At 38.8% G+C, this 26,906-nt stretch overlaps 1 protein-coding gene across 37 annotated transcripts in view; it reads left to right on the top strand.

The window, feature by feature from the left end:
- Nucleotides 1-26,906, top strand: part of PDE4DIP (phosphodiesterase 4D interacting protein) — a 238,169-nt gene that overhangs the window by 171,180 nt on the left and 40,083 nt on the right. For all 37 annotated transcript variants that reach the window (XR_009734923.1, XM_061409396.1, XM_061409386.1 and 34 more), the window contains 13 exons: nucleotides 134-292; nucleotides 1,134-1,247; nucleotides 1,439-1,576; nucleotides 2,285-2,464; nucleotides 3,574-3,768; nucleotides 7,197-7,364; nucleotides 7,535-7,616; nucleotides 10,989-11,080; nucleotides 12,677-12,793; nucleotides 13,112-13,249; nucleotides 14,104-14,216; nucleotides 15,855-15,982; nucleotides 26,553-26,641. Coding sequence is in view for 36 of the 37 variants with exons in the window: in XM_061409396.1 (XP_061265380.1) it covers nucleotides 134-292; nucleotides 1,134-1,247; nucleotides 1,439-1,576; nucleotides 2,285-2,464; nucleotides 3,574-3,768; nucleotides 7,197-7,364; nucleotides 7,535-7,616; nucleotides 10,989-11,080; nucleotides 12,677-12,793; nucleotides 13,112-13,249; nucleotides 14,104-14,216; nucleotides 15,855-15,982; nucleotides 26,553-26,641 (1,713 nt within the window). In the remaining variant the exon portion in view is untranslated. The remainder of the gene's footprint in view (nucleotides 1-133; nucleotides 293-1,133; nucleotides 1,248-1,438; nucleotides 1,577-2,284; nucleotides 2,465-3,573; nucleotides 3,769-7,196; nucleotides 7,365-7,534; nucleotides 7,617-10,988; nucleotides 11,081-12,676; nucleotides 12,794-13,111; nucleotides 13,250-14,103; nucleotides 14,217-15,854; nucleotides 15,983-26,552; nucleotides 26,642-26,906) is intronic.

Genomic DNA, 26,906 nt, shown 5'->3' with positions numbered 1-26,906 from the left:
CCTAATTTTAAGAATGGCACTTTTTGCTACTTTATTTTTTTGGTCTCTATGCCTTGAAAGTTTTAAGGCCTCCGTATCTAATGACCATGTGAAAATTTTAGATTGTTTGAAAAAGGGAATCTGTTTAATTCAGGAATTGCAAAAAGCCCTACAGCAGCTACAAGGAGAACTTCAGAGTAAGAGCCAACAGCTTCATACCCTGGAGGCTGAAAAATATAATGAGATTCGCACCCAAGAGCAGCACATTCAGCACCTCCACTACAGTCTGAGTCACAAAGAGCAGCTGCTTCAGGTGAGTCCACAGAATGACTCAGCTAAAACTGGGTTCACAGGACACGGGCATTTATGTTCATATCATCTGTCCACTTGTGTTGAGTACCTCCTACATGTAGATCATTGAGATGTGGGAACCAGGAGGATTCAAAAGAAACAGAAAGTACAATCCGTGAACCAAGATGATAACCAGCAAGTGTAGGAAATAAGAACAAAGACCGGAAAGACTTCAGCGGTAAATATTTAGCCAATAGTTATTAAGCATCTCTGTGAGTCAGATACCAGGCCAGGAAAGAGGAAGATGAAGAGAAGATATGTCTTCTGCTCCCGCTGAAGACCTCTATATATCCAGCTATTTAGGTGATAAAATGTAAATTAGAGGGAAAAAATGGAAGACTAAGGGAGAGAGTGGTCAGTTCTACCACCTACTCTAAGATTTAGTCACATTGAATACCTTATACTTCACTGACCATATGATTTTTTTCATAATACGCATACATATATTATACCTACATTTTTTCTCTGACAGAAATACCTCACAGAGCCTCTTGGGAAACTCCTAGTGCTTGCTTTAAGAGCAATGTAACCTCCTTCCTGCGAACTTTAGTGACACCTTCAGGCAGAGTTAGACAGTGCGTCCTGTGTTCCCCCAGGAGACGTGTTTCTGTATACTCACATATATATGATGCAGAATTGTTAGCGCTTTGTGTGTCTGCTATCTCTGCTAAACTGTGTTCCCCTTGAGAGTGATCACATTGTGTTTTTGATCCTGAAACACTAACAGATTGCTTGACACAGTGTAGGAATTCAGTTAATACTAAGTAAAATGAATAAAGGAAATTATTTCTTGGTCCTGATAGGAATTTCGGGAGCTCCTGCAGTACCGAAATAACTCAGACAAAACCCTTGAAGCAAATGAAATGTTGCTTGAGAAACTTAGGCAAAGAATACAAGATAGAGATGTTGCCCTAGAGGTATGTACCATAATTCTGTTCATGATGCTATGGGTTATTCTGTCCCCAGAGGGACTATAGAAATGTGTGTTAACTGAATTTGCTGCTTTTTGGAGTTGATTTTCTATTCTTTTATATTTGGAATCTTATTGAATAATCGTAATCAGAATAGTGGCTCTTACGGAGCTTTGGGATGCTTATTTTGCTTGCAGCGGGCTATAGATGAAAAGTTCTCCAGCCTAGAAGAAAAGGAAAAAGAACTGCGTCAGCTTCACCTTGCCATGAGAGAGCGAGATCACGACTTAGAGAGGCTGCGCGGTATCCTCTCTGCCAATGAAGCTACCATGCAGGTTAGAGCAAACGCCGTCATGACTCAGCATCCCTCCCCCACTTGGATTCCAAGCCTGAAGCATCACCCCTTCCATCATTTGCTGAAAATCAGGATATGTGTTTTACATATTAAAAAATACAAAACCAAACAAAAATAGCAGTCATTAGTTCTGTTATCATAGACTATGGAGTGAGAAGTTTTAGCACTTCTAGTATGAACTTTGTAGGACAGGGCAGTGAATATGGATTCATAGCTCTAATTTATTTCTAATCCTTGCCAGTGTTTATATGCTTTTATAGAACCATTGCTCAGATACAACTGTTATATTGTATTTTTCTCATTAATATTATGTACATGTCTGTGTATAACCACAGTCAAGAGTCCTTGTTTCTCTTATTAATATTTACTCTGGGCTATTTTTGTATATTTCTTTTAGATCTTTAATATCTAACCATCTGGAACTTCTTAAAGAAGTTCTTCACTTCCTCCAAAATACTTTATTTAGGACATACATTATATCTCTCTCTCTACAAACTAGATAAGAGTTTCTAATAACAAAAAATAGACTAATATGGCATTGTTAGATTAGATACACAGTTTTTCCTTTTGCAAAATAAATAGATAAGATAATGGAGGAGATAATGTAAAGGTGAGTCAGGTCTCCTGTTCATGCTGAGGAGTGTGGGGTGGCTCTTTGACTTAGCAACTGCTGTCTCTGTGACTGTAGAGTATGGAGAGTCTCCTGAGGTCCAAAGGCCTGGAAGTGGAACAGTTGTCTGCCACCTGTCAGAACCTCCAGTGGCTGAAAGAAGAAATGGAAACCAAATTTAGCCGTTGGCAGAAGGAGCAAGAAAGCATCATTCAGCAGCTACAGACATCTCTGCATGACAGGAACAAAGAAGTGGAGGCAAGGATTTAGTTAACTTACGGGCTGTCGGTTTAGTGATGACATAATCTCAGTCTTGGATTAGGACTCTTGAGGTCTGAGAGACTAGTGACCCAAGTGTTTAATTCCATCCTGTGCCTGAGCAGGTCATTGGCTTTCACGGGAATTTTTCCCCTACGCCTATAAACTCAAGGGAACAATTATCTTTCTCAAAGAAGTTATGTGAGAATGAGATCTAAAAAATATACCCACAGTATGGTAACTAACCTTTGTTATGGTGCATATGCTGCGTCAGGCGCTGTTTTAAGAGCTTACTGCTACTGCTTAGTCGCCTCACTCATGTCTGACTGTGCAACCCTATGGACTGTAGCCCACCAGGCTCCTCTGTCCATGGGATTCTCCAGGCAAGAATACTAGAGTGGGTTGCCATGCCCTCCTGCAGGGGATCTTTCCCACCCGGGGATCAAACCCTGATCTCCTGCACTGCAGGCAGATTCTTTACCACTGAGCCACTAGGGAAGCCCCGTTTAAGATGGATACTAATTCACTGAATCCTTGCAAACCTATGAGGTACATACTGTTATTCCTCTTTTACAGTCAAGGGAACAGACTTCTGAGGTGAATTAACTTATCCAAAGTGACATAGCTAATAAGTGGTATAACCAGTGTGCAACCCAGATGGTGTGGCTCCACAGTTTTAACCACCATGTATTACCTCCTAGTGTAGACCTAGGAGCTACATCACCGTGCTTATAAAAACAGTGCTTGTTGTTTTTTGCAGTTTATCATAGTGTGTTCCCCTATAAAGTTAAACTGGGGAGAAAATAAATGAATTGAGTGCCCCTTTATCCCCAATATTATGTGCCCTGAGCATATAAGGAAAGGACTTATTTTAGAAAACAACATGTAAGTTGTCATTCTAAGTTTTTTTTTTTTTTTCTGTATTATTAGTGTTCATTCACTGTGTATTGACAGTCTTTTATGTGCAAGGCCTGTGCTAGATCTGGGGCAACAAAAATGAGTAAAACATCATACTTGCTGTCTCTTCTATGAAAGATTCTTTTAAGCCCTTTGATGTGTATTAGAGGGAATTCTTTCCTCCAGAACTTACACTCTCTCTCCTGTATTAGGATCTTACCGCAACATTGCTCTGCAAACTTGGACCAGGGCAGACTGAGATAGTTGAGGAGCTGTGCCAGCGTCTACAGCAGAAGGAAAGGATGCTGCAGGACCTTCTGAGTGATCGGAACAAGCAAGCAGTGGAATATGAAATGGAGATTCAGGGCCTGCTTCAGTCCATGAGCACCAGAGAGCAGGAGAGCCACGTAAGGACTAATGCACAGGCTGGGAGAGCATCGCCCTGTACATTTATAGTCCACACTACAGAAAGCATCAGACCCTTGTAACTTGTAAAATTTATGTTGTCTTAAGTCCATTCTATTAGCTTTTTTTCCTTCAGCCTATTGACTAGACTATAGTTTTACATGAATCATCAAGTGAAAGTCACTCAGTCGTATCCAACTCTGTGACCCATGGCCATACAGTCCTTGGAGTTCTTCAGCCAGAATAATGGAGTGGGTAGCCATTCCCTTTTTCAGGGGATCTTCCCAACTCAGGGATCAAAACCACGTCTCTCGCATTACAGGCAGATTTTTTACCAGCTGAGCCACCAGGGACGCCCATATGAACTATTTCTAGAACACTTTGCTTTTGGAGGGTGCCTAAATAATACATATTCCCACTCATTAAGTTCATTATGTATTGATAACATTTTCCTTTCCTTAATGTTCTGATCATTTTGACCATAAGAAATATGGGGTTCTGGAGTGTTTTGATTTCAATTCTAAATTATCAAGACTTGAGTGATATTTTGTTTCTACCCAAGATATGGGGAAGCTTATTCTTTGTACATTTTCTCTTAATTCATGTAAAGTCTGAGTTATCTTAAGAGGGAAGAAAAGATTTTTTTCAAAGCCATGATGAGAATAAACAATCTCATAGTAATATGGGATATAGTAATTTCAAAATAACAATGCACAAATATTTCTTTTTTTAATACAAATTTATTTATTTTAATTGGAGGCTAATTACAATATTATATTGGTTTTGCCATACATCAACATGAATCTGCCACAGGTATACACGTGTTCCCCATCCTGAACCCTCCTCCCACCTCCCTCGCCGTACCATCCCTCTGGGTCATCCCAGTGCACCAGCCCCAAGCATCCTGTATCCTGCATTGAACCTGGACTGGCGATTCGTTTCTTATATGATATTATACATGTTTCAATGCCATTCTCCCAAATCATCCCACCCTCTCCCTCTCTCACAGAGTCCAAAAGACTGTTCTATACATCTGTGTCTCTTTTGCTGTCTCGCATATAGGGTTATCGTTACTATCTTTCTAAATTCCATATATATGCGTTAGTATACTGTATTGGTGTTTTTCTTTCTGGCTTACTTCACTCTGTATAATAGGCTCCAGTTTCATCCACCTCATTAGAACTGATTCAAATGTATTCTTTTTAATGGCTGAGTAATACTCCATTGTGTATATGTACCACAAATATTTCAAAAGCAAATTCTTAATTTAATCCTCATTTCCATATATCTTTCTCCTAAAGGCTAGAGTCTGATATAGTTGGCTTGTGCTACATTTCAGGGACCTGTCACTCAGAATTCCCCCTAGTCAGTTTTCAGAGGGAAATAGATTCTTACCATTGCCTATGTTATTTGACTTTAATAGTCTCTAATGCTTCCTTTTAGTATGGGATGGTTATATTCCACTCATCCAATTCTTAGGCCCACTGAAGTAAATACACATTTTGTTAGAAACATGCTGCTTTGTGCTGCAGAAACTGCTTTTAGAATGACCTAACAAAATCATTGTAAATTATTTAAAAATTTAGCAGGAGACTAATGAGTCTTTGAGTTTTCTTTTTCACCCTTTTGTCATGTGAAAGAATTAGTCTTATTACACTTAATATATACATATATGTTGTGTATGCGTTTGTAGTAAAATAATGGAATCTAAGAGATGCCTGAAATTACAAAAGATCTTCAGCTCAAGGAAGAGTAGTGATTGTATTCTTCTAGATGTGGTTCTTGAATTTTATATGCAGAACAATCCCTCAAATAGCTTTTAAAAAACATGGCCTCAAAAATCTGCACTTCTTACAAGCTTCCAGATGATGGTGATGCTGCTGGTCCAAGAACCACATTTGGGGGAGTGGTGCTAAAAGCAGCATTACTAGAAAGAGTCAAGCCAGTTAGATCATATGTATGACACAAGATATCTTGTGTATTATTTACTTTGTTTCTTCCCATAGTCTAACAGATTTTTATTAAGGCAAATTAATAACGTACTGTTACGTCTAAGATGGTTATGTCCAAATCCCTAAAGAGTCTGAATTTTCCATGTTAAAGCTAGAAGGTTATTCTTTCATTTCTCTTAGAAGTTATGGCGAGGGCTCAGATTCTTATTTAAAACAGTAGTAATTCTCCCCAGAGATAGTTGATGCTATATCTGACATATCCATCATCTTACATTCTTAGTAATTTTAGTCTTAGTTTATTATTTCTGGATTTTCTGATTAAATGCAGACTTTCTATGTGGTGTGCATGCTAAGTTGCTTCAGTTGTGTCTGACTCTTTGTGACCCTGTTGACTATAGCCCACCAGGCTCATCTGTCCATATGGATTCTCCAGGCTGGAACACCGGAGTGGGTTGCCATGCCCTCCTCCAGGGCATCTTCCCAACCCAGAGATTGAACCCATGTCTCTTATGTCTCCTGCATTGGCGGGCAGGTTCTTTATCAATTTTTTCCTTATTGTGCCATCATGTGTCTTAGTAAACTATGGGATTAGAAATGAAATAAACTGGTGTGATTTTGAGGTCCAGATTCTCCTGGTCATGTGGTCTGATAAAATGTTCCTGTGTGATTCATTCAATATCTAGGTCTTGAGTGCCTATGTATTGAGTGCCTTCTATGGGCCAGACTGTGTTCTGGGAGCTTGGGATTCAGCACTGAATAAAACATCACAGTGCTTGCTCTTAGAAAACTTTCATCCAGTTGCAGGTGTTGGGGGAGAGAGAGACAATAATAGATATATTGATTACTGGTAAGTGCAGTGTAAAAAAAATTGTAGCAGGTCAGCAGAAATTGGGAGTAGATGAGCTTGCTGCATTTAGATAGGAAATGCAGAAAAGGCCAATCTGAAAAGTTGAAATTTGGCAAAGACCTTGAAGAAGGAAATGGCAACCCATTCCAGTATTCTTTCCTGGAGAATTCCATGAACAGAAGAGCTTGACAGGCTACAGTTCATGGGGTCACAAAGAGTCAGACACAACTGAGTGACTGACACTCTCCTAGACATTTTAAGGGAGCAAACCATGCAAATGACAAATGTTTGAGCAAGACCATCCATGCCAAAGGCACATGTATCCCCAAGTAAAGAAAGATATCAGTTACCCAGTTCAATATGTTATTAGCCTGGCATTTCTAGCAGAACCAATTTCAGATGAGTTTATCTATGATAGACATGTTGTGTTCTGTTTTTCCAGTATTCTGTCTATGACAGACTTTCTTTCCACTCCTTGACTGTTTTTTCCTGTAAAATGAAAGCAAGGAAACGATTTCTTAGAGCCCCACTAACTTTTTTTTAAATGGTTGGCTTTTAACAAATGACATCAGAACACAAATTTTGTTTTATTAGAGTCTCTGTCTCATGTTGCTTGTGATTTCCTTACTAGGCTGCTGCAGAAAAGATGGTACAAGCTCTAATGGAAAGAAATTCAGAATTACAGGCCCTGCGCCAATATTTAGGAGGGAAAGATTTCATGATGTCCCAAGCACCCCTCTCTAACCGACCAGCTGAAGTTACCTCCATCAGCCCCCATCTCGGAGAGCAAACTGATCAAGTAAGAACTATAGACTTGTATAGGTGTTTATGCCAGCTGCATTTTCTTTTTATATCTGAGGCATAAGTATGATAATTTTAATTCCAAGTTGTGTGAGGATGTTCCAAGTCCTGTCATTGTGATCATGATTCCTGTATCTTCCTAAATCCCCCAACTCTTCCAATTTTTAGGGTTCAGTGCATATACCCTCCAGAGATGATAGCACTTCATTGACTGCCAAAGGGGATGCTAGCGTACCCAGGTCCTCGTTAGGTAAGTATCAAATTTGATTTCATTAAGGAATCTCTGTCTTTCCTTTTTGTAACACTCTGTTAACAGATTTGGCCAAGACTCTTTCCTTTCCTACCTTAATGGAAAAAATAAGCTTGGATTCCACTGAAAGACTGAAGATATATCTATTCCTGGGAGAACTGACTTTACCTTACATTGAATTAAAGCTATTGTTCTGGCTATACAATTTGGCCCAAAGAAGCTGCATCCTAATTTTCCTTTTCAGATAGCTTTGCAGGGACTCAAGAATGCAGGAGGCAGTGTTTTCAAACCTACACGGCAGGACCATGGGGCTGATACCTTCTCCTGAGTATCTTTGAAGCAAGCTGAGGCTACTTACTACATCTAGACATAAGCTACATTATAGTATTGGGAAGAGTAGGCAGTGTACATTGAGTCATTTGCCAAGCTCTGCCCCATCCAAGAGGTGGTTGTAGGCCTTGAACTCCATAAAAGTAACTGAATTATATGTGAGGTGTGAGCAAAACTCAAAACGAATGCCTTAGATTAGTCTCAGAGACCAAAATATCAGGATCTGGAGAAGTGTTACAGAAACAGGGGCTCACCATGATTAGTGACTTGGTGATTATAGTGCTGATAGAAGTGTTGTGGACTTGAAGAATTAACTTACAGTTTTTTAAATGATTTTCAGAATGTAAAAACTTTGTGTCTGTTTTATAGTATAGGGCATTGTGGAATTCATAGGTAAGCTGTGCAGGTAATCATTTTTTAGTGGGAAACTTTATTCTAGTCGAAGGGTAAAGATGCTGGATTTGTTTAATTTACTCCCTATTTGCCTTTTTAAAAAAGCATCTTTCCCCAATTTATTTTGTAAATTTCAAACCTATATAAAAGTGGCAAAAATAGTACAGTGAATACCCATGTACATTTTTATTAAGATTCACCAACTGTTAACATTTTGCCACTTTTGTATCATTTCTTGCATGTATGTGCGTGTACACACAGATGTAATGTTTTTTCTGAACCATTTAAAAATTGCAGAGATCATGACACTTCATCCCTAAATACTTCATTAAACAAGAGCAATCTCCTGGGTAACTACAATTACCAAGTTCAGTCAATGTAGCTTTAACATAGTCCTAGCATCTACTGTGCAGTCTATTTTCAGGGTTTCCATTGTCCCTGTAATACTCTTGATAGCTGGTTGTTTTCTTCCCTCCCTACCGTCATGGTTCTTCAGTCTCCTTTAATCTAGAACCATTTTCTAGCCTTTTTTGTCTTTTTTTGACATTAGCAGTTTTTTCAATTTCAAGTGTAGTTGATTTATAGTGTTGTTTGTTCCCAGTGTACAGCAAAGTGATTCTGTTGTATATATCTTTATCAGATTCTTTTGCATTATGGTTTATTACAGGTTATTGAATATAGCTCCCTTTGCCATTCAGTCGGACCTTGTTGTTTATCCATTCTGTATATAATAGTTTGCATCTGCCAGCCCCCAGTTCCCAATCCAGCCCTCCGCCATCCCCGCTCGGCAGCCACAAGTCTGTTCCCTGACACTGGCATTTTTTAAAGCTCTGGGCCAGCTAATGGCCCTCAGTTTGGCTCTGATTGTCTCCTCGTGGTTAGATTCAAGTTAAACATCTTTGGCAAGAATGCTGCTTGGGTGATATCTTTCTTGGTGCAGTGCCTCAGGAGCCCATGTTACTACTTGTGTTATGTTCAGTGATGTTAAGTTTAGTCATTCGGTTAAGGTTGTATCCACCAGATGTCTCCGTTGTAAAGGTTCATTTTCGCCTTTGTAGTTAATAAGAGATAAGTGATCTGCCCAAATACCTTAAGGTGTTGATGGTTCTGTTTCCCACAGCCATTCACCCAGTGGTTTAGCATCTTCAAGCTTGCTTGTACCCACTGTTACTTTGGTAGTTTAGAAGACTGATTTTCTGTTTCTAAAATTCCTTCTTTCTTTAGTAATGTGTCTCCTTGTATAAAGAAGAGGTGCCCTTTCCCTATCCTTTCTGTTCCTTTTGTTTGTTTATATCAGTATGAAGTAATGGCTTGTTTTTTTTAAAAAAAATATTTTATTACCCATTTCTGTCATTCTTCCACGTGATGACCAAATTATTTGGGATTTGGCTAATTGGAGCCCCTTCAAACTGTTTCTCTGTCCTTTCAATAATTCTTCATCAGTTTTTGATTACTTCCATACACTCTGGCACAAGATGTTATATAATTACCTTTTTCTTTGCCTGCCTCAGCCCTGAAATTATCCATTACTTCAAGGAGCTCTCTAGTTCCTTTTAATGGGTAATAGCATTTATATACTAAAACCTGGGCATAAGATAAGTTCATAACTTCAGGTATGTCCTTTGCTTCTAGGCCCTTTTAAGTGAAAAGAGCTAAGGATGTGTATGTGTGTGTGTAACACCTTTTGATACTGGTTCCTCTAATTCCAGTTTAACAGTAAATGTTCTTTCTCTCCCTTATTTTATATCTCCCTTCTCCCAACATTGAGAAACCTGGTTACCTATAACATCACTATATTTATATATTTGCATAATATAGAAAAATAGTTTCAGAATGGCTATATGAATACCACTATCAAAAGTAAATCTATTAAATAATGTTTAAAATTTCTTTGTAATTCTTATTATCCTTAGAATATTTCCAACTGAGGATGTACAGTTGAATATTGGATTCAAAAATTATTTGGATTAATTTTTTAAGTTGTATTCTGGGTGATTATCTTATCTATTTGCCGTTTAGTTTCATTCATTTTTGTTAGTATTCAGTTTTGGATTTTTCTTCCTCATTATTGTTGAACTAACTTTACCCATTGATAATAAAACATTAAAATGGTTCCAAGCTCAAAAATAGAGAAAAGTGTACTCAGAAGTCCCATCTACTTCTCTGTCCTTTCTCTCCTGTTTTCACTCATCCTCTGAAGGCAACTGGTTTCATTTCTGAGGTGTCCTTCCTGTGTTTCTTTTTACAGAAGTAAGCAGATTAATCCTATGTGTATATGTAACATGCATGCGTCCCCTTTTCCTAACATAAAACATACTCCATAGATGTATTCTTTTCTAAACAGCTTGTTGTACTTAATATCTTAGAAATCACTCCATATCAGTTCATAAAGATATTCCTCATTCTTTTTTACAGCTATATATAGAACTTCATCGTGTGGATATACTATATGTATTCAATCTTCTTTTTATAGGCTTATAGATGGATTGCAGTGTTTTGTTATTACAAATAATGCTGCAAAGAATATCCTGTGTATGTATGTTTTGTTGTTATTGGGTTGCATCTTAGAATAAATTCCTCAGAAACAAGGCAGCACAGATCGTATTATGTTGATACTGATTGTAACTAGCACTATGTATTCATCTTTAGGGGACTTGGATACAGTTGCGGGGCTGGAAAAAGAACTGAGTAATGCCAAAGAGGAACTTGAGCTCATGGCTAAAAAAGAGAGAGAAAGTCGGGTGAGTTTTCTAGTTAAGTCTAATTTCTAAGTTCCTATTTTTTTTTTCAAAAGAGTTTTAAGTATTCAAGAGGGAGAGAACATATGTGTACCTATGGCTGATTCATTGATGTATTATAGAAACCAACACAACATTGTAAAGCAATCATCCTCCAATTAAAGGTAAATAAATTTTTTAAAAAAACTTTTTTAAAAAGGAAAGAGGAAAATTCTCCAAGTATAATATCTGGGTCCAAATGCAAGTTGAGCCTTTTTTCTTTCTAGAGAAAAGTAGAAATTGCTTAAAACTTTTTAAGTGCTGAAAGAACACAGTTTTCTTTACCCATATCTAACTGGAATAAAATAATTATAGCAGACTTGTGAAAAAAATGAAGTGCTATATAATTGCTGCTTATTATTATGACAGATCCATGAAATTAGTTTTAGAAACATAGAACAAGAGACATTCAAGAAAGATCCATAATGTTTATTGAGAACTTGCTGTATGTTATGCACTGCACTGGGCATTTAAATTAGCACTAATATTTACAACTCTGCAAAGTAGGTTAATGTTGGCCCTATTTTACAGAAGAAGAAGCTGAAACACTGTTTTAAAAGATGGAGAGGAATTGTTATGTGGCTATAAAATACTAAAGCTGTGATTTAAGCTCAGGTCTTCTGTGACTCAGCATGCTTCCTCAGAAGTCCTTTCCTGGAGCAGATAATTTTTCCCATCCATATGCTCTATTTCTAGTGACAGTTTTCATCATTTTCTTAGAAGAGGCCTCTCAGCCTTATAGAATCCCTTCCCCTTCTGCCTCCCTATACAACTAATTGTTTGTCCAACTTGGATGAAGAGAGAGGAAGCTTTAGGGCCACAATATAGGGTTACAGGCTAAAACTAAAAACCTTTATGTCACCATCGCCTCTACTGTAGAAGATCAGACAGTGTCATGGGTCCCTAAACTAAGTCTGGTTGGCCAGTCTATATAGCTCCTCAGTTTTTGTTCCACCTCTTTCCCATAGTTAGATCTATAATATAAAACCTGTGTTCATATTTGTGATGAAATTATCTTATTGTATTTCTTTTCATTACCACATCTCTCCTTACAAACAGAATCATGTTATATGACTCAAGTTTTGAGGATGTGAAATTGTGTGGTATTTTAAAAATACGAGTTTAAAAAAAAATCCCCTAGTTTCCCTCCTTTTCTAAAATTTCGGTTCTACCCTAGCCATTATGTTGTTCCTGTTTCTCTCACATACACTCAATTAAGACTAATGTTTCTGGACTTCCCTGAGATCCCACATGCCATGCAGTACAGCCAAAAAAAAAAAAAATTAAAAAAACAAACCAATTTGGTATGTTTTGTAGTGCTAACAAAAAGTAGAGGACATCATTAAAACCACATTACAACTTCCTATGAAACATCCTTTGATATCACACGGTGTGGTTTATGGATCTGATCCAGTAGCTCACTATTCATGTTCTAGTTTTTATTTGCACTACTGGTTGATAATAATATGATATGGAAAAGCATCTGCTTCAGTGTCAAAATGTAACCATGACACCCACTGTTTGCTCTGCCCACTGACTTCAGGATTTCTTTCTCCACAGATGGAACTCTCTGCACTCCAGTCCATGGTGGCTGTGCAGGAGCAAGAGCTGCAGGTTCAGGCTGCTGACATGGAGTCCCTGACCAGGACCATACAGATTAAGGAAGACCTCATAAAGGTTGTTCAAAGCTTTTGAAAGACTCTTGGAAATGATTACAGCTCAGAATACCTTCACCTTCAGACAGCACTTGGATTCATTGAGTCCCTGTGCCGGTGCTTGTCTTCTGGATGCGGTGCTTGTTTGAGCCTCTTGGTGTTACCATATTCTCTCTGACTGATATCAGAGTGGCTCAGATTTCATGAAGAAGCTATTGTTACTATCACGGCTTATTAATATCCCACTTAATGCGTAGTAGATTATTTCAAGAGCATTTGTTCCTCTGCTGAATAGCGTTTTTTTTATTACTATTTTTATTACTAGTTTTTTTACTTTTAGGACCTGCAGATGCAGCTGGTTGATCCTGAAGACATCCCAGCTATGGAACGCCTGACCCAGGAAGTCTTGCTTCTTCGGGAAAAAGTGGCTTCAGTAGAATCACAAGGACAGGAAACGTCCGGAAACCGAAGACAACAAGTAAGCTATTGGAGTACAGGCCTTATTTTTACTGCAAAATCAGCAGTGAACAAGATGTCAGTTACTTATGATGGTGGCTGTTGCTGGAGTTTCATCGAGAATCTGTGCTCCCAAGTTCCCCACTGTGGCCAGTAGCAGCCACAGGTGCTGTTTTCTACCACGTGTGGTTCCATTGTAACCGTTGCCCCAGATCTGACCTTTCTTGAGTGCCAATCTTGTTATTAATCGAAAGACCGGTTTACCTGTACTCCTCCGTGTCTCTGTTACCATGTCTCTAGACACTAACTACTCATCTCACTCCAAACTGGCTTTAACGCTACCAGTTCCCTTAAACAGGTTGCCGGTCATGCATTATCACAGGTCGTCTTCTTTAGAGCACTTTACTGTAGCTCACAGTGACACCTGTCTGTGACTGATGGATGTCTTTTCCCCAGCTGGATAGTAAGTTTGTCCTTAGAACCTGGCACAGAGAAGGGGCCCAGTTAATGTTTACTCAGTGGATGAAGAGCACTTGTGAGTCCTGCTGTCTGTGTCCCTCTTGCCCTATCCTGGCTTTGTCTCCCACTCCTCCCTCTTAGCCTGTCTCCTGTGTTTCTGGCTTTGTTTTCTTCTTTCTTCTTCTTCCTCCCATAGTTGAATTCTGCCTTACAGAGTTTAAAAGATAAAAACTTTATGACAAATATGACATTGGCTTGAAAACTGTAGCATACTATATAGAAAGGTTAAGTCAGTAATGAGATAGTGAGCTGTTTGAGTCATTGTCCGTGCTAATACGTTCTTTTGATCTCTTTCTCAGAATTAACTGTGGCTTCATGTTTCTGCTTGCGTGTTGCTTCACTTCTTTTTCCCCTCAGTTGCTGCTGATGCTCGAAGGACTGGTAGATGAGCGGAGTCGGCTCAATGAGGCCTTACAGGCAGAGAGACAGCTCTATAGCAGTCTGGTGAAGTTCCATGCCCATCCAGAGAGGTGAGACAGTGACTGCATTTTTTCCTTTTATTCCTCATTACGTGAAGATGCCTACAGCTTACAAAGTGGGAAGAAAAAGAAAGTGGACCATTACTGGGGTCCAATTTGTCATTCGTTTTATGGATTCCTCTGAGCCTCAGCGTCTAAATTAAGTCAGGAATACTTCCTGTTTCATGTAGTTATTGCAAAGATCAAATGAGAATACATGTCAGGTGTCTCAATTAGTACCTTGCATGTAGTAAGAACTTGTATACTTCTTTCATTTGTCTGCTCCTTGTCCTATTAAAGGCTGCTTCATTATATTCTAATAATAAGAGTAAGACTATAAAGGGCCCTGATACTCACTGAATGTCACTGAAGAAAATATATTTGTTGTTATGGCTACTATTACTGCAAGATTACCAATAGCCATCATGATGAATATGTTTTCCTGTACCTCTTAATTTTTGGTCATATATATTATTATCTTTCTGGTACATTTTCTGTTCTCTTTATTTTTTTTCTTGTTTTGTCTTCCCTCCTAGCCCCTTTCTTTGTTTCCTAATTTTTATTTTTGTCACTCTTCAGCTTTCTCTAATGTATTGCTGAGTCAAATTTGTTTTCTTTCTCTTTCAAGAAAATGAAGGCAGAGGAAGGGTATGATAGGACCACTTGTGTTACTTGTTAAAGAATCTGACTCTGTGAACTGGATTCCTTCTCAAAGTACTGTAAAGTTTGGTTAACAAATGACAAAACATATACCTTCAGTAGCAACCAACCCTACTTGGCTCAACATGAATTCAGTTTACAGTTAGTTTTTCCTGGGTTTTGGTTTTTCAGAGAAGGCAATGGCACCCCACTCCAGTACTCTTGCCTGGAAAATCCCATGGACGGAGGGCCTGGTGGGCTGTAGTCCATGGGGTCACTAAGAGTCGGACACAACTGAGGGACTTCACTTTCACTTTTCACTTTCATGCATTGGAGAAGGAAATGGCAACCCACTCCAGTGTTCTTGCCTGGAGAATCCCAGGGACGGGGGAGCCTGGTGGGCTGCCCTCTATGGGGTCGCACAGAGTCAGACATGACTGAAGCGACTTAGCAGCAGCAACGCATTCAGTTAGAAAATGAAATTTCTCCTAGTAACCTTATAGTGGTGTTAGCTAAATATTAGGAACTATAATTTTATGTCAGATTGGCCCAGAATCTCGGATAAAAGGACAAACTTTACAGAAAGCAGACCTTGCTAGTCTACCAGCAATGAACACAGGTGCCACAACAAAGAGCACATTCATTGATTGTATTCTAGAGACACAGTAAAATGTGTCTCCTAGAGTCTCATGGCTCAGAGTGGCACTGTTGGCTCTTTGGAAGCATCTATGGACTCATTATGGGCTTTCCTGGTAGCTCAGTGGCAAAGAATCTGCCTACAATGCAGGGGACACAGGTTCGATCCCTGGGTCCAAAAGATCCCCTGGAGGAGGAAATGGCAACCCACTCCAGTATTCTTGCCTGGAAAATCCCATGGACAGAAGAGCCTGGGGGGCTACAGCTATGCGGTTGCAAAAGAGTCGGACATGACTTAGCGACTAAACAACAACAATGGACTCATTACATTGATGGCTAATTCATTTTCCTTCCATGTGTGGCATGTTTAATCAGCTCTGAGAGAGACCGAACTCTGCAGGTGGAACTAGAAGGGGCCCAGGTGATACGCAATCGGCTAGAAGAAGTTCTCGGAAGAAGCCTGGAGCGCTTAAGCAGGCTGGAGACCCTGGCCGCCATTGGAGGTGGGGAACTGGAAAGTGTGCGAGTTCATCACGAGCATGGCTTCTGAGCACTGGCGGGTCAGACTGCAGCCCGGGATGGAGACCCTTGTGTGCACTAACCAGAGAGCCCTGTCTGAACTAAACGGTGACTTACTAATGCTAGAACTGGTACAAGTAGCATCACCTACGAAGTGAAACTCACTTTAGTCTACCTGTATTTCACTGTTCGTAACTGTCTCTAAGTTGAATGGTGGAGGTTACAAGGTATATTTGCACACTCTAAATCATTCCATTTTAGTTTCCTCACCCCTCCTTCCTTCTTTTCCCTTATCCCTTCTATGGGCCAATAAAGTTTATTCCTCCCCCACTTCCACAATCCATTTCATATATTCCATATCATGTCATAAATGCATGTGTGTGTATTTTTTTTGCCATTCGATCAACTCCTGCTCTTTGAGTGAGCAATTTTTTAATCAAAGGTTCAAGATGAGAGAGAGAGAGAATGAGAGTCTGTAAGAATGACTCTGCAGAAATGGTATAATCCTTAGAAGGTAATCAAAGCTAAGACTTGCAGTAGTAGACTGAAAGTATTGGGAAGGCCAAGTTAAAGAGCAGAGGCAAAGACTGTTAAAACATTTATAGTAAACCTTTACCTCTAATATTGTTTCAGAGTTGATTATTGAATGACAGTGAAAAGAGATTAGATGCAGGTTAAATTACATTAATTTTTTTTTCCTTTAAATCAAGCGTATAATATTTAGTCAGAACATAACTTTAAGGAAGCTCCCAGGTCTTTCAGGGTCAGAATTCTCCACATAAAAGGATAATTTCAAATGTAATGTCCCCTTTCAAGTTCAGTATTTCACCAAATAACTCATTATGGTCAGAATAGCGTACTTCTTGTAATTTTTTCATTGGTAGTGGCACTAGTTGGAATACTATATTTTTGACTTTTTAGTGCTTTTGCATTTCTCCATCTTAAAACAACTAAGGCTTCTGGCTTTGATGTGTTTGAATAGTTTAGAAAGAAATGTCACACATCTTTCTAGGTTTTGGTCATTGTCTCAGTGTTTTGTTATTGCAACATGATGGAAGTAAGAAAGGAGGCCCTTTAGATTATACTTCTGGTATCTTAAATATCAATGTAATTGATATCTTAAATATCAATAAAAAATAACAGTAACCAAGGTTACTCTGGAGCTTTACAAGCTCCTGAGATTTATTTCTGCTGGGTATAATTTTCCTAGCTTAGAAGCTGAGGTTTCAGATTTTAAACATGGAATCTGGAACTAGGGATTGGGGCTCTTTAGCACCATAAATGGAACTGAGTACCCTTTCTAAACTACGTGGAGCACAATGGTTTTTCTTTTTTCCCTCCCATTTTTTTACATGACATTTTACTTCTTTCACATTCATGTGCTGACATGGCTTGTTTGCATTCTAAATTCTGTCCAAGTTTCTGTAACCTCAGCAACACCTGTAACAGAGCATCACTCTAACGTGGACAGGGAAGAAAATATTTTCCTGGAGAAACACCCTGGAATTCTCTGATTGAGTAATTTGCAAAAGATTGTTAGCCATAAGCTTCCTCTTAAATGGAAATGCTTTACAGTTTTAATGGGCTTGTTTTGAGGGGAAAAGGCATCATTCAATAAAGGAGATAGGAAGTATAAGTTGAATCATCCATTTTTTTCTTAGTCTTCCAATTTTTAGTGACCCGTTCCTGCACAAAGCTTTTTGTAACATTCTAGAAGTAAAGAAACAGATAATCAAGCTGTAGAAATATCAACCCACCAACTAGCCTCTCATATGATTACAAGGCATTTAGGAAATGTCTTTTCTTATTTTTACTAATAGACCAGTGGTGCTAAGTTTCCTGTTAAGATTCAGCCATGGGTGATATTTGGCTTCTAATGGCTCATAGAGATTACAGTAATTTAGATAAGCTACTGCTTCTGTTTCTGTCATCCTACAAGAGTAGGCATTTCCCTTGTTATCTTGAACAGTTGCTAAATGTTAGAAATGTTAAGGTAGTGGAATGAATAATGAGAAACCCAACTTCCTACCAAAAAATTAACAAAATACATAGATTGGGGGAGAAAGTAAGTGAACTCTAGTCCTGATTCGGATCCTGAAAAGATGGAGTAACTTGTTCTTTAGTTTCTTACCTTTGATATTGGTCCTTAGGAAACATTTTAGAAAGTTAAGGGATTTAGTGGCACAGAAATTAGAAGTTTGATCTTGATATCATAGATGTGACTAAAATCTGGTTCTGACTTTCTGGTCTATAGAGTTGGAATAAGGCTTGTGAACAGTGCTAACTGGAGAGAGTTTGCCAGTCTAACAATTTTGTGTGATAATTTGGCATCTTAGAGAATATGGTTCTAATGAATTTTGCTCTGTATCCCGCAGATAGTTGATGCTTTGGCCCCTTCATTCATATACTTGTATTTAGCATGCTATAATAAGATTCCACTCCCTCCTTAGGAGCGCAGACCTTTTCTTTTACTGAATTGTTCTACCTTTGCCAGGAGTTTTTCAATATTACAATAACTTTAGATAAAGCCTTGTGTGCTTATAGAACCTTATGTTTGAGGGGGGAAAAAGGTGAAATAAAATGGAGTTAAATTCTCACTCAGACTATGCTTAATTGGAAACAGAACTTAAATTCAGAAGAATCTGAATTTGATCGATTTGGTAGATTTGATAGTATTGATAGATTTGGTCTTTCACATATTTCCTTTCTGGTTGTAATGGTTGTAAGAGGTCAAGGTAATTGAAGTCTATATAGTTTTTAGAAACTAAAGAGTTGAAAAGGACCTCCAAGAAGATTTATATAATGAGTGAAATGGAAGTCCTTTTGATAGATATTTCCTTTAAACTCTTTTCTATTATAGGATTAAACTGTATCATTGAAGTCTGATCATTGATAATACCTAGTATAAATCAGCATTTTCTGGTGTTCTCTTTTTAACTATTTAGTCAAGTTACAGTAACTTTTTTGAAAAGGCCTGATGGGACTGTTCTAATATTGTCAGCCTTTAACTCTTATCCTTACCCCCCCTTCCGCCCCCTCCCACACCCACTTCTCTTCATTCATTTGTGGACAGCAGCAGTATTTTCATTTCTTCTGCTTCCTCATTTGTATTTTTAAAAGATTTGTCTTTGTCATTATGTACAGTCAGAGATCTGTGAAAGAGCAAGAAAATCTTGACCTGAATAGGATAGTAGGTCCAAGCCGTAAATTTCCTGAGGAGGTTCTTTAGTTTATTCCACTTGCACCATTTATACCTAAATGACTCCAGTGGCAGATTTCTGTAAAAGGCCTATCACTGTTATGCTTGCTTACGCTTCTAATCCAGTGTCTGGTTCAGAAGTTTGGCCCACAGCTTCAAAACAGTTCAAGAAAATTGATTTCAGTTCTCTCTGCTTCAGTCATCTTCTTCCTCTCTCTGCTTCAGTTGGATCTAGAATCCTCTGATTAGGACAAGGAGAAACAGAACAGATTACACTCCAAATTGCTCCTGTCATTGAGGAATAAGTGACCTACCTAAAATCACTTCCCTTTGGAGTGTAAGCCCTGGAGGAAACAGTTGTTTAATACCTTTGCTTTCTTTGAGCTAGTATTAGAAAATTCTGGTTCCTGTTGATATGATCAAGTTATTGTTTTCTGACTTATTGGTCATTTTCTTTCTTTTCTTTATTTTTTGAAGTCACAGAATCTTCATGTCCCTGAAAAACTCAAGTTGCTTCTTCAACTAGGGTCTCACTAGTAACTGCAGGTTTGCAGCCAATGTGCAGGGATATGTGACAAACTTCTTAGAGAGTAGGGAAGGAATATAGTGACTCACACACTTTTCAAGTCCGTTTTCCATCCTGCCTTGTAGAAATGGTACTAGAGGTGTGATAAGTGAAATTAGCTTTGTTTTTCAGATACTAATATCCTGTGAGACACAAACATTTAGAGAATTTTCTCTCATTTCTTTTTGTGGTGAAGCTCAGAGAGCTTTTATTCTTCTACCTTTGGTACTGCAGAATCATTTGTACTGCAGAAAAAATAGCTGGGGATATGGAGTTTATATAAGGCAACCCAATAAGAAAAACAAGGAATGAGTCCACAGGCCAGGACAGCAGAATAATTTCTGTGGGGTGATAGTTTCTGTTGTCTTAAAGCATTTTAGAATATGAATTTAAGCCACCTTGTCACTAGGCATTTGGAGCAATTAACTTTAAGTCATTTTTATGACAATTAGAAGACAATCATATAGATTGTAAGTAGTGTGAGTATTGACAGAAGGTAAGTCCTCAACTTCTTCCCATATTATCACTGAGCCAGGATAAATTTCCCAAATAAAAAATCAGTGTTTGTAATTTGCTTCCAACAAAGGATGGGAAGTGGAAGAGAGACATTAAACTGTAGCGCTAACAATACTAATTTTATCAGATTTCAAATAAGAGTAATTAAACTTATAAAATGATATACTAATTCTTTTTGCATCACTTTCCCTTTTTGTTATTTAAAGTCAAATTCCAGAAATAAAAATCTTTATCATACTGTTTTCTTCTTGCTAAAGCTGGAAGGATAAAATAAAAAATTCAGCAACATCAGAAAATGTTTGATCTAAAATAATAATGAAGAGTATGGTTGTTAAGTACATGAACCAAATCGACTTCCTTGTTCCCTTTGAGAACTCATGATTGTCTAGCAAATGCATGTAGATTTGTTTTTAGTGTATAACATGAATAGACAGTGCTTCCTTTTGCAATTTCAAAATAATTGCTTTGAAATACCCCTCTCAGTCTGTAAACTTTAGAGGCATGTGTATATACAAGTATGTTTTATAAACCATGAATTTGTGTGTTTCCACTAAGTATGATCAATTTGATAATAAAAGCAGGTTTACTTCTTACCACTTAAAGTTTTGATCTTAGGGCTGTTGAGGAAAAAGTGATTCCTAACAATTTAGATGAAGAAGGAAGTAACATGTTACATCCAGTAACTGGGCACTAGATCCTCTTAGGCCTATTTACCCACCAAAACAAGCTGTAAGTTTTCATTTCTTCATGGCACTGTGTTGTGTTAAACTGTGTTAACATTTGTGCTAGCATGGAGCATGTACTTTTCTATATATAAGTGTTAGAATTTCAGCTATTTTAGTTGAAACACAAAGTTGTTACTTATCCAATAAAAGTATCAAAGGCCAAACAGTAATTATTTGGTTTCATTCTTAAAAGATCAATGAGAAAAGTAGAGAAAGCTCTTTATCTTTTTTTTCCCCTTATAGGAGAACCAGTCTATTGATGATTGTACTAAAACTCCAAGTTAAATAAGGCTCTGAAATAAGTGAATGCCTTTGTATTTATTTAACTAAAGGAAGGAAGCAGAAGAAACCTGAATTTTTCTACTCTCAAGGAAATGAAGCTAAAGAAACGGCATTAAACTTCCCCTAGAAATGTGAAATGGATTGCTTTACCTTAAAAAACCCTTCCTGCTCTGCTTGCTGAAGGAGAGTAGTGGAAAGTGGGATGAAAGTTTGAGAAGCCTATTGTTATGAGCTATCCGGGAGATAGTGAAAGACAGGGAAGCCTGGCACGCTACAGCTCATGGGTCTCAAAGAGTCGGACACAGCTGAGCAACTGAACAATTGTTATGATGGGTGGTGCTGTCCCTGTGTATGTTCTGGAAAGGCCTGTTTCTTGTGTTCTTTGAGGAACAAAGAGATCATAGAAGGAAGAATTCCTTGACATTACAGAATTTTAAGTCACTGAAAACAGTTGCCTTCTGAATTATAAGCTTGTAAGCTGGAAGGGTACCTAAGAGATACTGTGATTTAAAGACAAGGATACACCATAAAGGAACTTGACTGCAGACATGTGTTCCCCGCCCCCCCCAAGCTACTTTGGTTCCAATATTAGAATGTCTAGTTAAAGAATTTTATTTCTCAGGAGAAGCTTATGGAAGACTCTATGAAATCTTAGTTTTCTTATGGTTCTAGAAGGGAATGGATGCAGGTAAAATTGCAGTTTGATAGGAAACCTTTTTTCTTTGATCCTCTCATGTAGGATCTTAATATTTAAGTCATCAATAGTTGGTTCATGAGGTGAACAGGTGAAAGTTCTTATAATTTCATGGTAGAGTGCCTAAGAGTGAGAGGGAGGTGGGCCCGGAGGACATAAAGAGCCTGGCACTGAGGGAAAAACAGCCAGGCACTTGTTACTGCAAACTTTTTCATGCTATAAAGTTTAGCTCTTTAAATCACGTTTCAAAATTAGTCAGCTATGACTCCTGTGTTCTGAGTAACTTTATGGGAAAATATTATTCCTTTTCTGTTGGTTGCATATAAATGGCTTAAAAAGAAAACAAGAATGACCGTAGAGTAGAATTTGGAGAAAATGGTCTTGTTGCAGCCCAGTTGGGGCTCATTACTGAAGAATTAAAATAATACTTCATGACTTTCCCTCAAGGCTTATTTGTGCATGATGGAGTTTTAAGGAGTTATTATTTAATGATGATTAATCCTATTTGTTAAAACACCTATTCAAGAGTTCATCTTAATCTACTGATCTGTGTTTTTTTCAACTGTCCTGCAAAGTAGGAAGAACTTAGAAGAGTGTTACTTCAAACCTCCATAGTGAGCAGCGAAGAGGTAGACTTAAGAATAAATAGACTTAAGATCATCCCCTGAAAACACTGTTGTTGTTTAGTCACTCAGTTCTGTCTGACTTTTGTGACCCCCATGGACTGTAGTCCACCAGACTCCTCTGTCCGTGGGATTTCCCAGGCAAGAATACTGGAGTGGGTTGCCATTTCCTCCTCCAGATCTTCCCGACCCAGGGATCAAACCTGTGTCTCCTGCATTGGCAGGCGGATTCTTTACCACTGAGTGTTCTGTTGAGTACATTTAGGTTCTATGCCCTTTTTCAACTCTCTACTTTCTAGCACATAAACCAGTTTGCCAATAATATTGTAAAATAGTAATAATAAGGAATATACTGAGTGTATGCCAAGCACTGTTTCAAGCACTTCAAAGGCACCAAACCCTTTATAGCTGAAAAATGTATGGAGTGGATATTACTATTAACCCTAAGAAGTGAGAGAACTAAGTTATGAAAAGGATTTGTCTAAAGGCGCATAACTAATGATGCAAGCAGAAATCTAACCTAGACAAACTGGCCCTAGAGTCCATGTTCTCAATAATTATGCCATCCTCAACCTAAAAAGCACAAAAGTATGACTTTTTGCCTCTGTGATAAAAAAGACCTTATATTTTCATACCACTTAAATTTTGCCCAAAGATTTTAAAGTATTGTATTTAGAAGTTTATTTCTATGTACTTCATAGAGCCAGATAGTTGATAGAAAGTAATGCTTCAAGAGAGGGAAGTTTTGGTAGCACCTCCTTCTCTGTGATTCAGGGCCTTGAAACTTGGGAGAACCACAACTTGAGAACTATTATTGAAGCCTCAAATAAAAGTTTTTAATACAGTTTCCAGTCTAACATGTAAAACTTACCCTGGAGATCGAGAGACAAGGTAAATTTGAAAGAACAGATTCTTAGCTTTCAGTAGTTCTAAAGGTGGCAGAACATTTTAGTTCATATTTATCAAACATTAGCAATAACTTCATCAGTATAAAGTATAGTACCTTTAAATTAGAAATTTATAGTTCTGAGAAGTGTTTTGTTGCTTGGAAAAGCTTAGAAAAGGGTATTCTCCACAAAAGGGAAGTTCTTACTGTCATTTTTAAAACCAGGAATGGTAACAGCAGAGGCTTGTCTACTGTAAACTTACAGGTAGGACTTTGTACAGGATAACTTATTTCAATATTTTATATATATATATATGTGTATATATATATTTTTTTTTTTTAATTTACCCCTCAAACAAACACATTCAAAAAAGCCTTTTGCATTCAAATTGGTAAATGCTGAGGTACCCGTCAAGCTGCCCTGAAGGAAGTACCACAGACTGCTGCTGCTGAGAAAATGAATAAGGAAAACAAAACCCCTATGCAGTAGAGTGTCAGGATGAAATGGGCATTTTTGCTTTGTCTTCGTTTAACTCTTGATGAAGTCAAAATCATGGTATCCTGCCCCAGAGTGAATTAAAGAGAGAACATTATTAATAGAAAGGCAGATGTGGCATCAGAAAGGTCGACAAAGGAAAGTCGAGGGCAGAAAGGGTTAGACAGAAGCCTTCAAGGCCAGTGACAATCACCCTTTCTAATCTCCACTTACCTTACTTCTGGAATCCTGTACAGGAATCATCGTAGGATGTGAGCCCAGTGTGGTATGGTGGGGGTGAGAATCCTGACCTCATAGAGCTGAACTTTCTTCAACCACAGGATTATTCTTTTCAACACTCAGAAGGGAAACAATATGAAAAGTGTGTTTTTTAAGTCTGTCACTGAGTGGAACAATTCATTTTCTTTGTAGAGAAAGAAAAAAAGGTTCTGATCTCTATTGTTCAGGGAACAGTGAACAATAGTGTTCAAAGTGAGCATAATACACCATAGTTGTCCTCAAGTGAATTAGCATCCTGGGTTCAATGAGTTCCCAAAGCAGCCACAGCTTAGGAAGTGTGTTCATTCACCTCTAGAAAACCAGTGTCCTGAATGAGATGGTTCTGGGGCTGGTTTAAAAAAGTAAGTATTGGAAATCTCTATTGTACAACAGTCTGCCACAGAGCTCCAAAGATGCTGGGTGGTAAAGGTGTCTCCTTGTGAGCAGGGCTTTACTGAATAGGGTACTGCCTTGGTCCGAAGTGAACACAGCATTCATGGTAAAGATCAGCAAATGAGTCATAAAATTAAGCTGTTAGGACAACATGCTTTTAGTACTTTTTCATGAGATTGGCCGGGGCCATTGCAAGTACCCTGGCATAACCTTGCAGATGCCGAGAGATGGAGTGTAGGTGTGAGCTGGCCTGCTCATCTTACTTGTAGAGGGTAGTGAATGCTCATTATTTATGCAGAGCCTTTCATTCATGGTGTGCGAGCTCAGGAGCAGGTTCTCTGCTCTTGGAGGAGGAGACAAAAATCTGATTTGTCACCAGAAGGAACAGTGAGTGGTCTCTGCCTGAAAATCCAGAGACTTGCCATCTTGGCATGGCTCTTATACAGGGCTAGCTACAGCTGTGTAACTGTGGTCAAGCCACCTAATCTCTGAGGCTCAGGTTACTCAGTGGCCAGAAGAGGAGTTGTAACAGGTTGGTTTCCGAGGCCAAGGTCAGAACTGGATCTCAGCGTTCTTTAACTTGTGCAGGTTCTGTAAGACCCAAGGAGTATCAACGATACATTTTCTTTGAATTAATTATAATTATAATTAATTATAAATTCCTACATTTTCAGAAGAAATCAGTAATGTGAGCGATAGGTCTTAATCTAAAATTTGATGAACAGTCTTATTTTTACAGATGTGGAGAAGAAGGAACACCCTATATTTGTGCTGTCTGAAATGGCAGCCACCAGCCAAGTGTATGACTATTTGAATTACATTTAAAAAGATAGACAGACATAACATTGGGACTCTTATAAGAAAAAAAGCCTCATGAAAATTCTTTTAAGCAGTATCCATAGTTTCAGATACAAAATTATGAAAGTGATTCTTTGTATTGCTACTAATTCTCTCAGTGCCATCCAGAATTTCTTCAAAAGGATTAGACATAACAGGATAATATTTTTCAAAAGAATATTTTACTTTTAGATGTTTGAAAAAAATCATTTCCTGGGGCTCAGTAGCCACATGTGAATAGTGTCTACTGAACTGAACAGCAAAGGCATAAAATTGCAAAAACTTGTGTTGGTCAGCACTGCCCTAGACATATATCTAGATCATGAACTGCAGCTACTTGTCCCTTGGTGTGGGGCATAGATGTTTGTGTCCCAGGGTGACTGTGTTCATTTTTGGTGAGTGAATGAATGGATTAAATTCCTTTTAGACAAAATGGTGCGAGAAACCCTTCAGGCACAGGATGTTGGCATTGGACAAGGGTTTAGGGGCGATGGGAGGAGGGGAGGTAAGAGGAAGGGGTTAGGAAACAGCTGAACCATTCTCGGCCCTGGAGCTGGACTAGACCTCAGCTGCTGTAGGACACGAGACCCTTGCAGGAAGGTTCCTCATCGAGGTAATCACCCCACGCACGACTGATCCCAACAATGGAAACGTGGGAGGAGCAGGGCTGCCCCATCCCAAGGAAATCGGGGACCCTCTCCGCACTCGGTGGTGGGAAAAAGTTGTCGCATTGGGTCCATGTCACAGTAGGGAAAATTATTACATAGTGGCAGGAAGGAAATAATTCAGGCTTTCTGGAAAGAAGTGAGAGGGGTAACCACTTAGTCCTGCAGTCTAACAGCTGTGCAGTTGAAGCCAGCTTACCTTTTGAGGTTTAAGCTGGAGTGTTAGTAACAAAGTATCAGTGATGACTTTTCTACAGTGTTGGTGCTGCCTTCCCTGTCTGCCCTTCTGGCAAGGGGACCACTCTGGGGGGAAAGGAAGAAATCAGAGGTGGATGGCAAAATGAGTGTAATCTAAGCTGCTGTCTGGAAGGCACCTGCGAAGGGAGTCACCTTTCTCTTCTGGACCCACTCCTAGGTACAGCTGCAGGGGACGACACGGAGGATGCGAGCACGGAGTTTACCGACAGTATCGAGGAGGAGGCTGCACACAACAGCCACCAGCAAGTAAGTCCAAGCTAAGTCCTGGGGTCCCGGGGTGGAGGGCTCAGAGCCCTTCGGGGACTGGTGGTCTCCTGCAGCCATCGTGGGCCTGGCATGAGAAGCTCTCTTTGTGCATAAACCACTTCCCTGTCTTCTTCCTGCTCTCCCCAAGCTTCCCAGCCACCTTTCCAACCCCCACTCTCACTCCATTTTTCTTTCCAATCCACCCTTTTTGCTCCTTGTATCTTGTGCTCCTGCTCCCTGCCCCTTCCTGCCCTCCTTTGCCCCT

The sequence above is a fragment of the Bos javanicus genome, chromosome 3, assembly GCF_032452875.1.
Source record: "Bos javanicus breed banteng chromosome 3, ARS-OSU_banteng_1.0, whole genome shotgun sequence".
NCBI lineage: Eukaryota > Metazoa > Chordata > Mammalia > Artiodactyla > Bovidae > Bos > Bos javanicus.
This window is presented reverse-complemented; position numbering and strand designations above follow the sequence as displayed.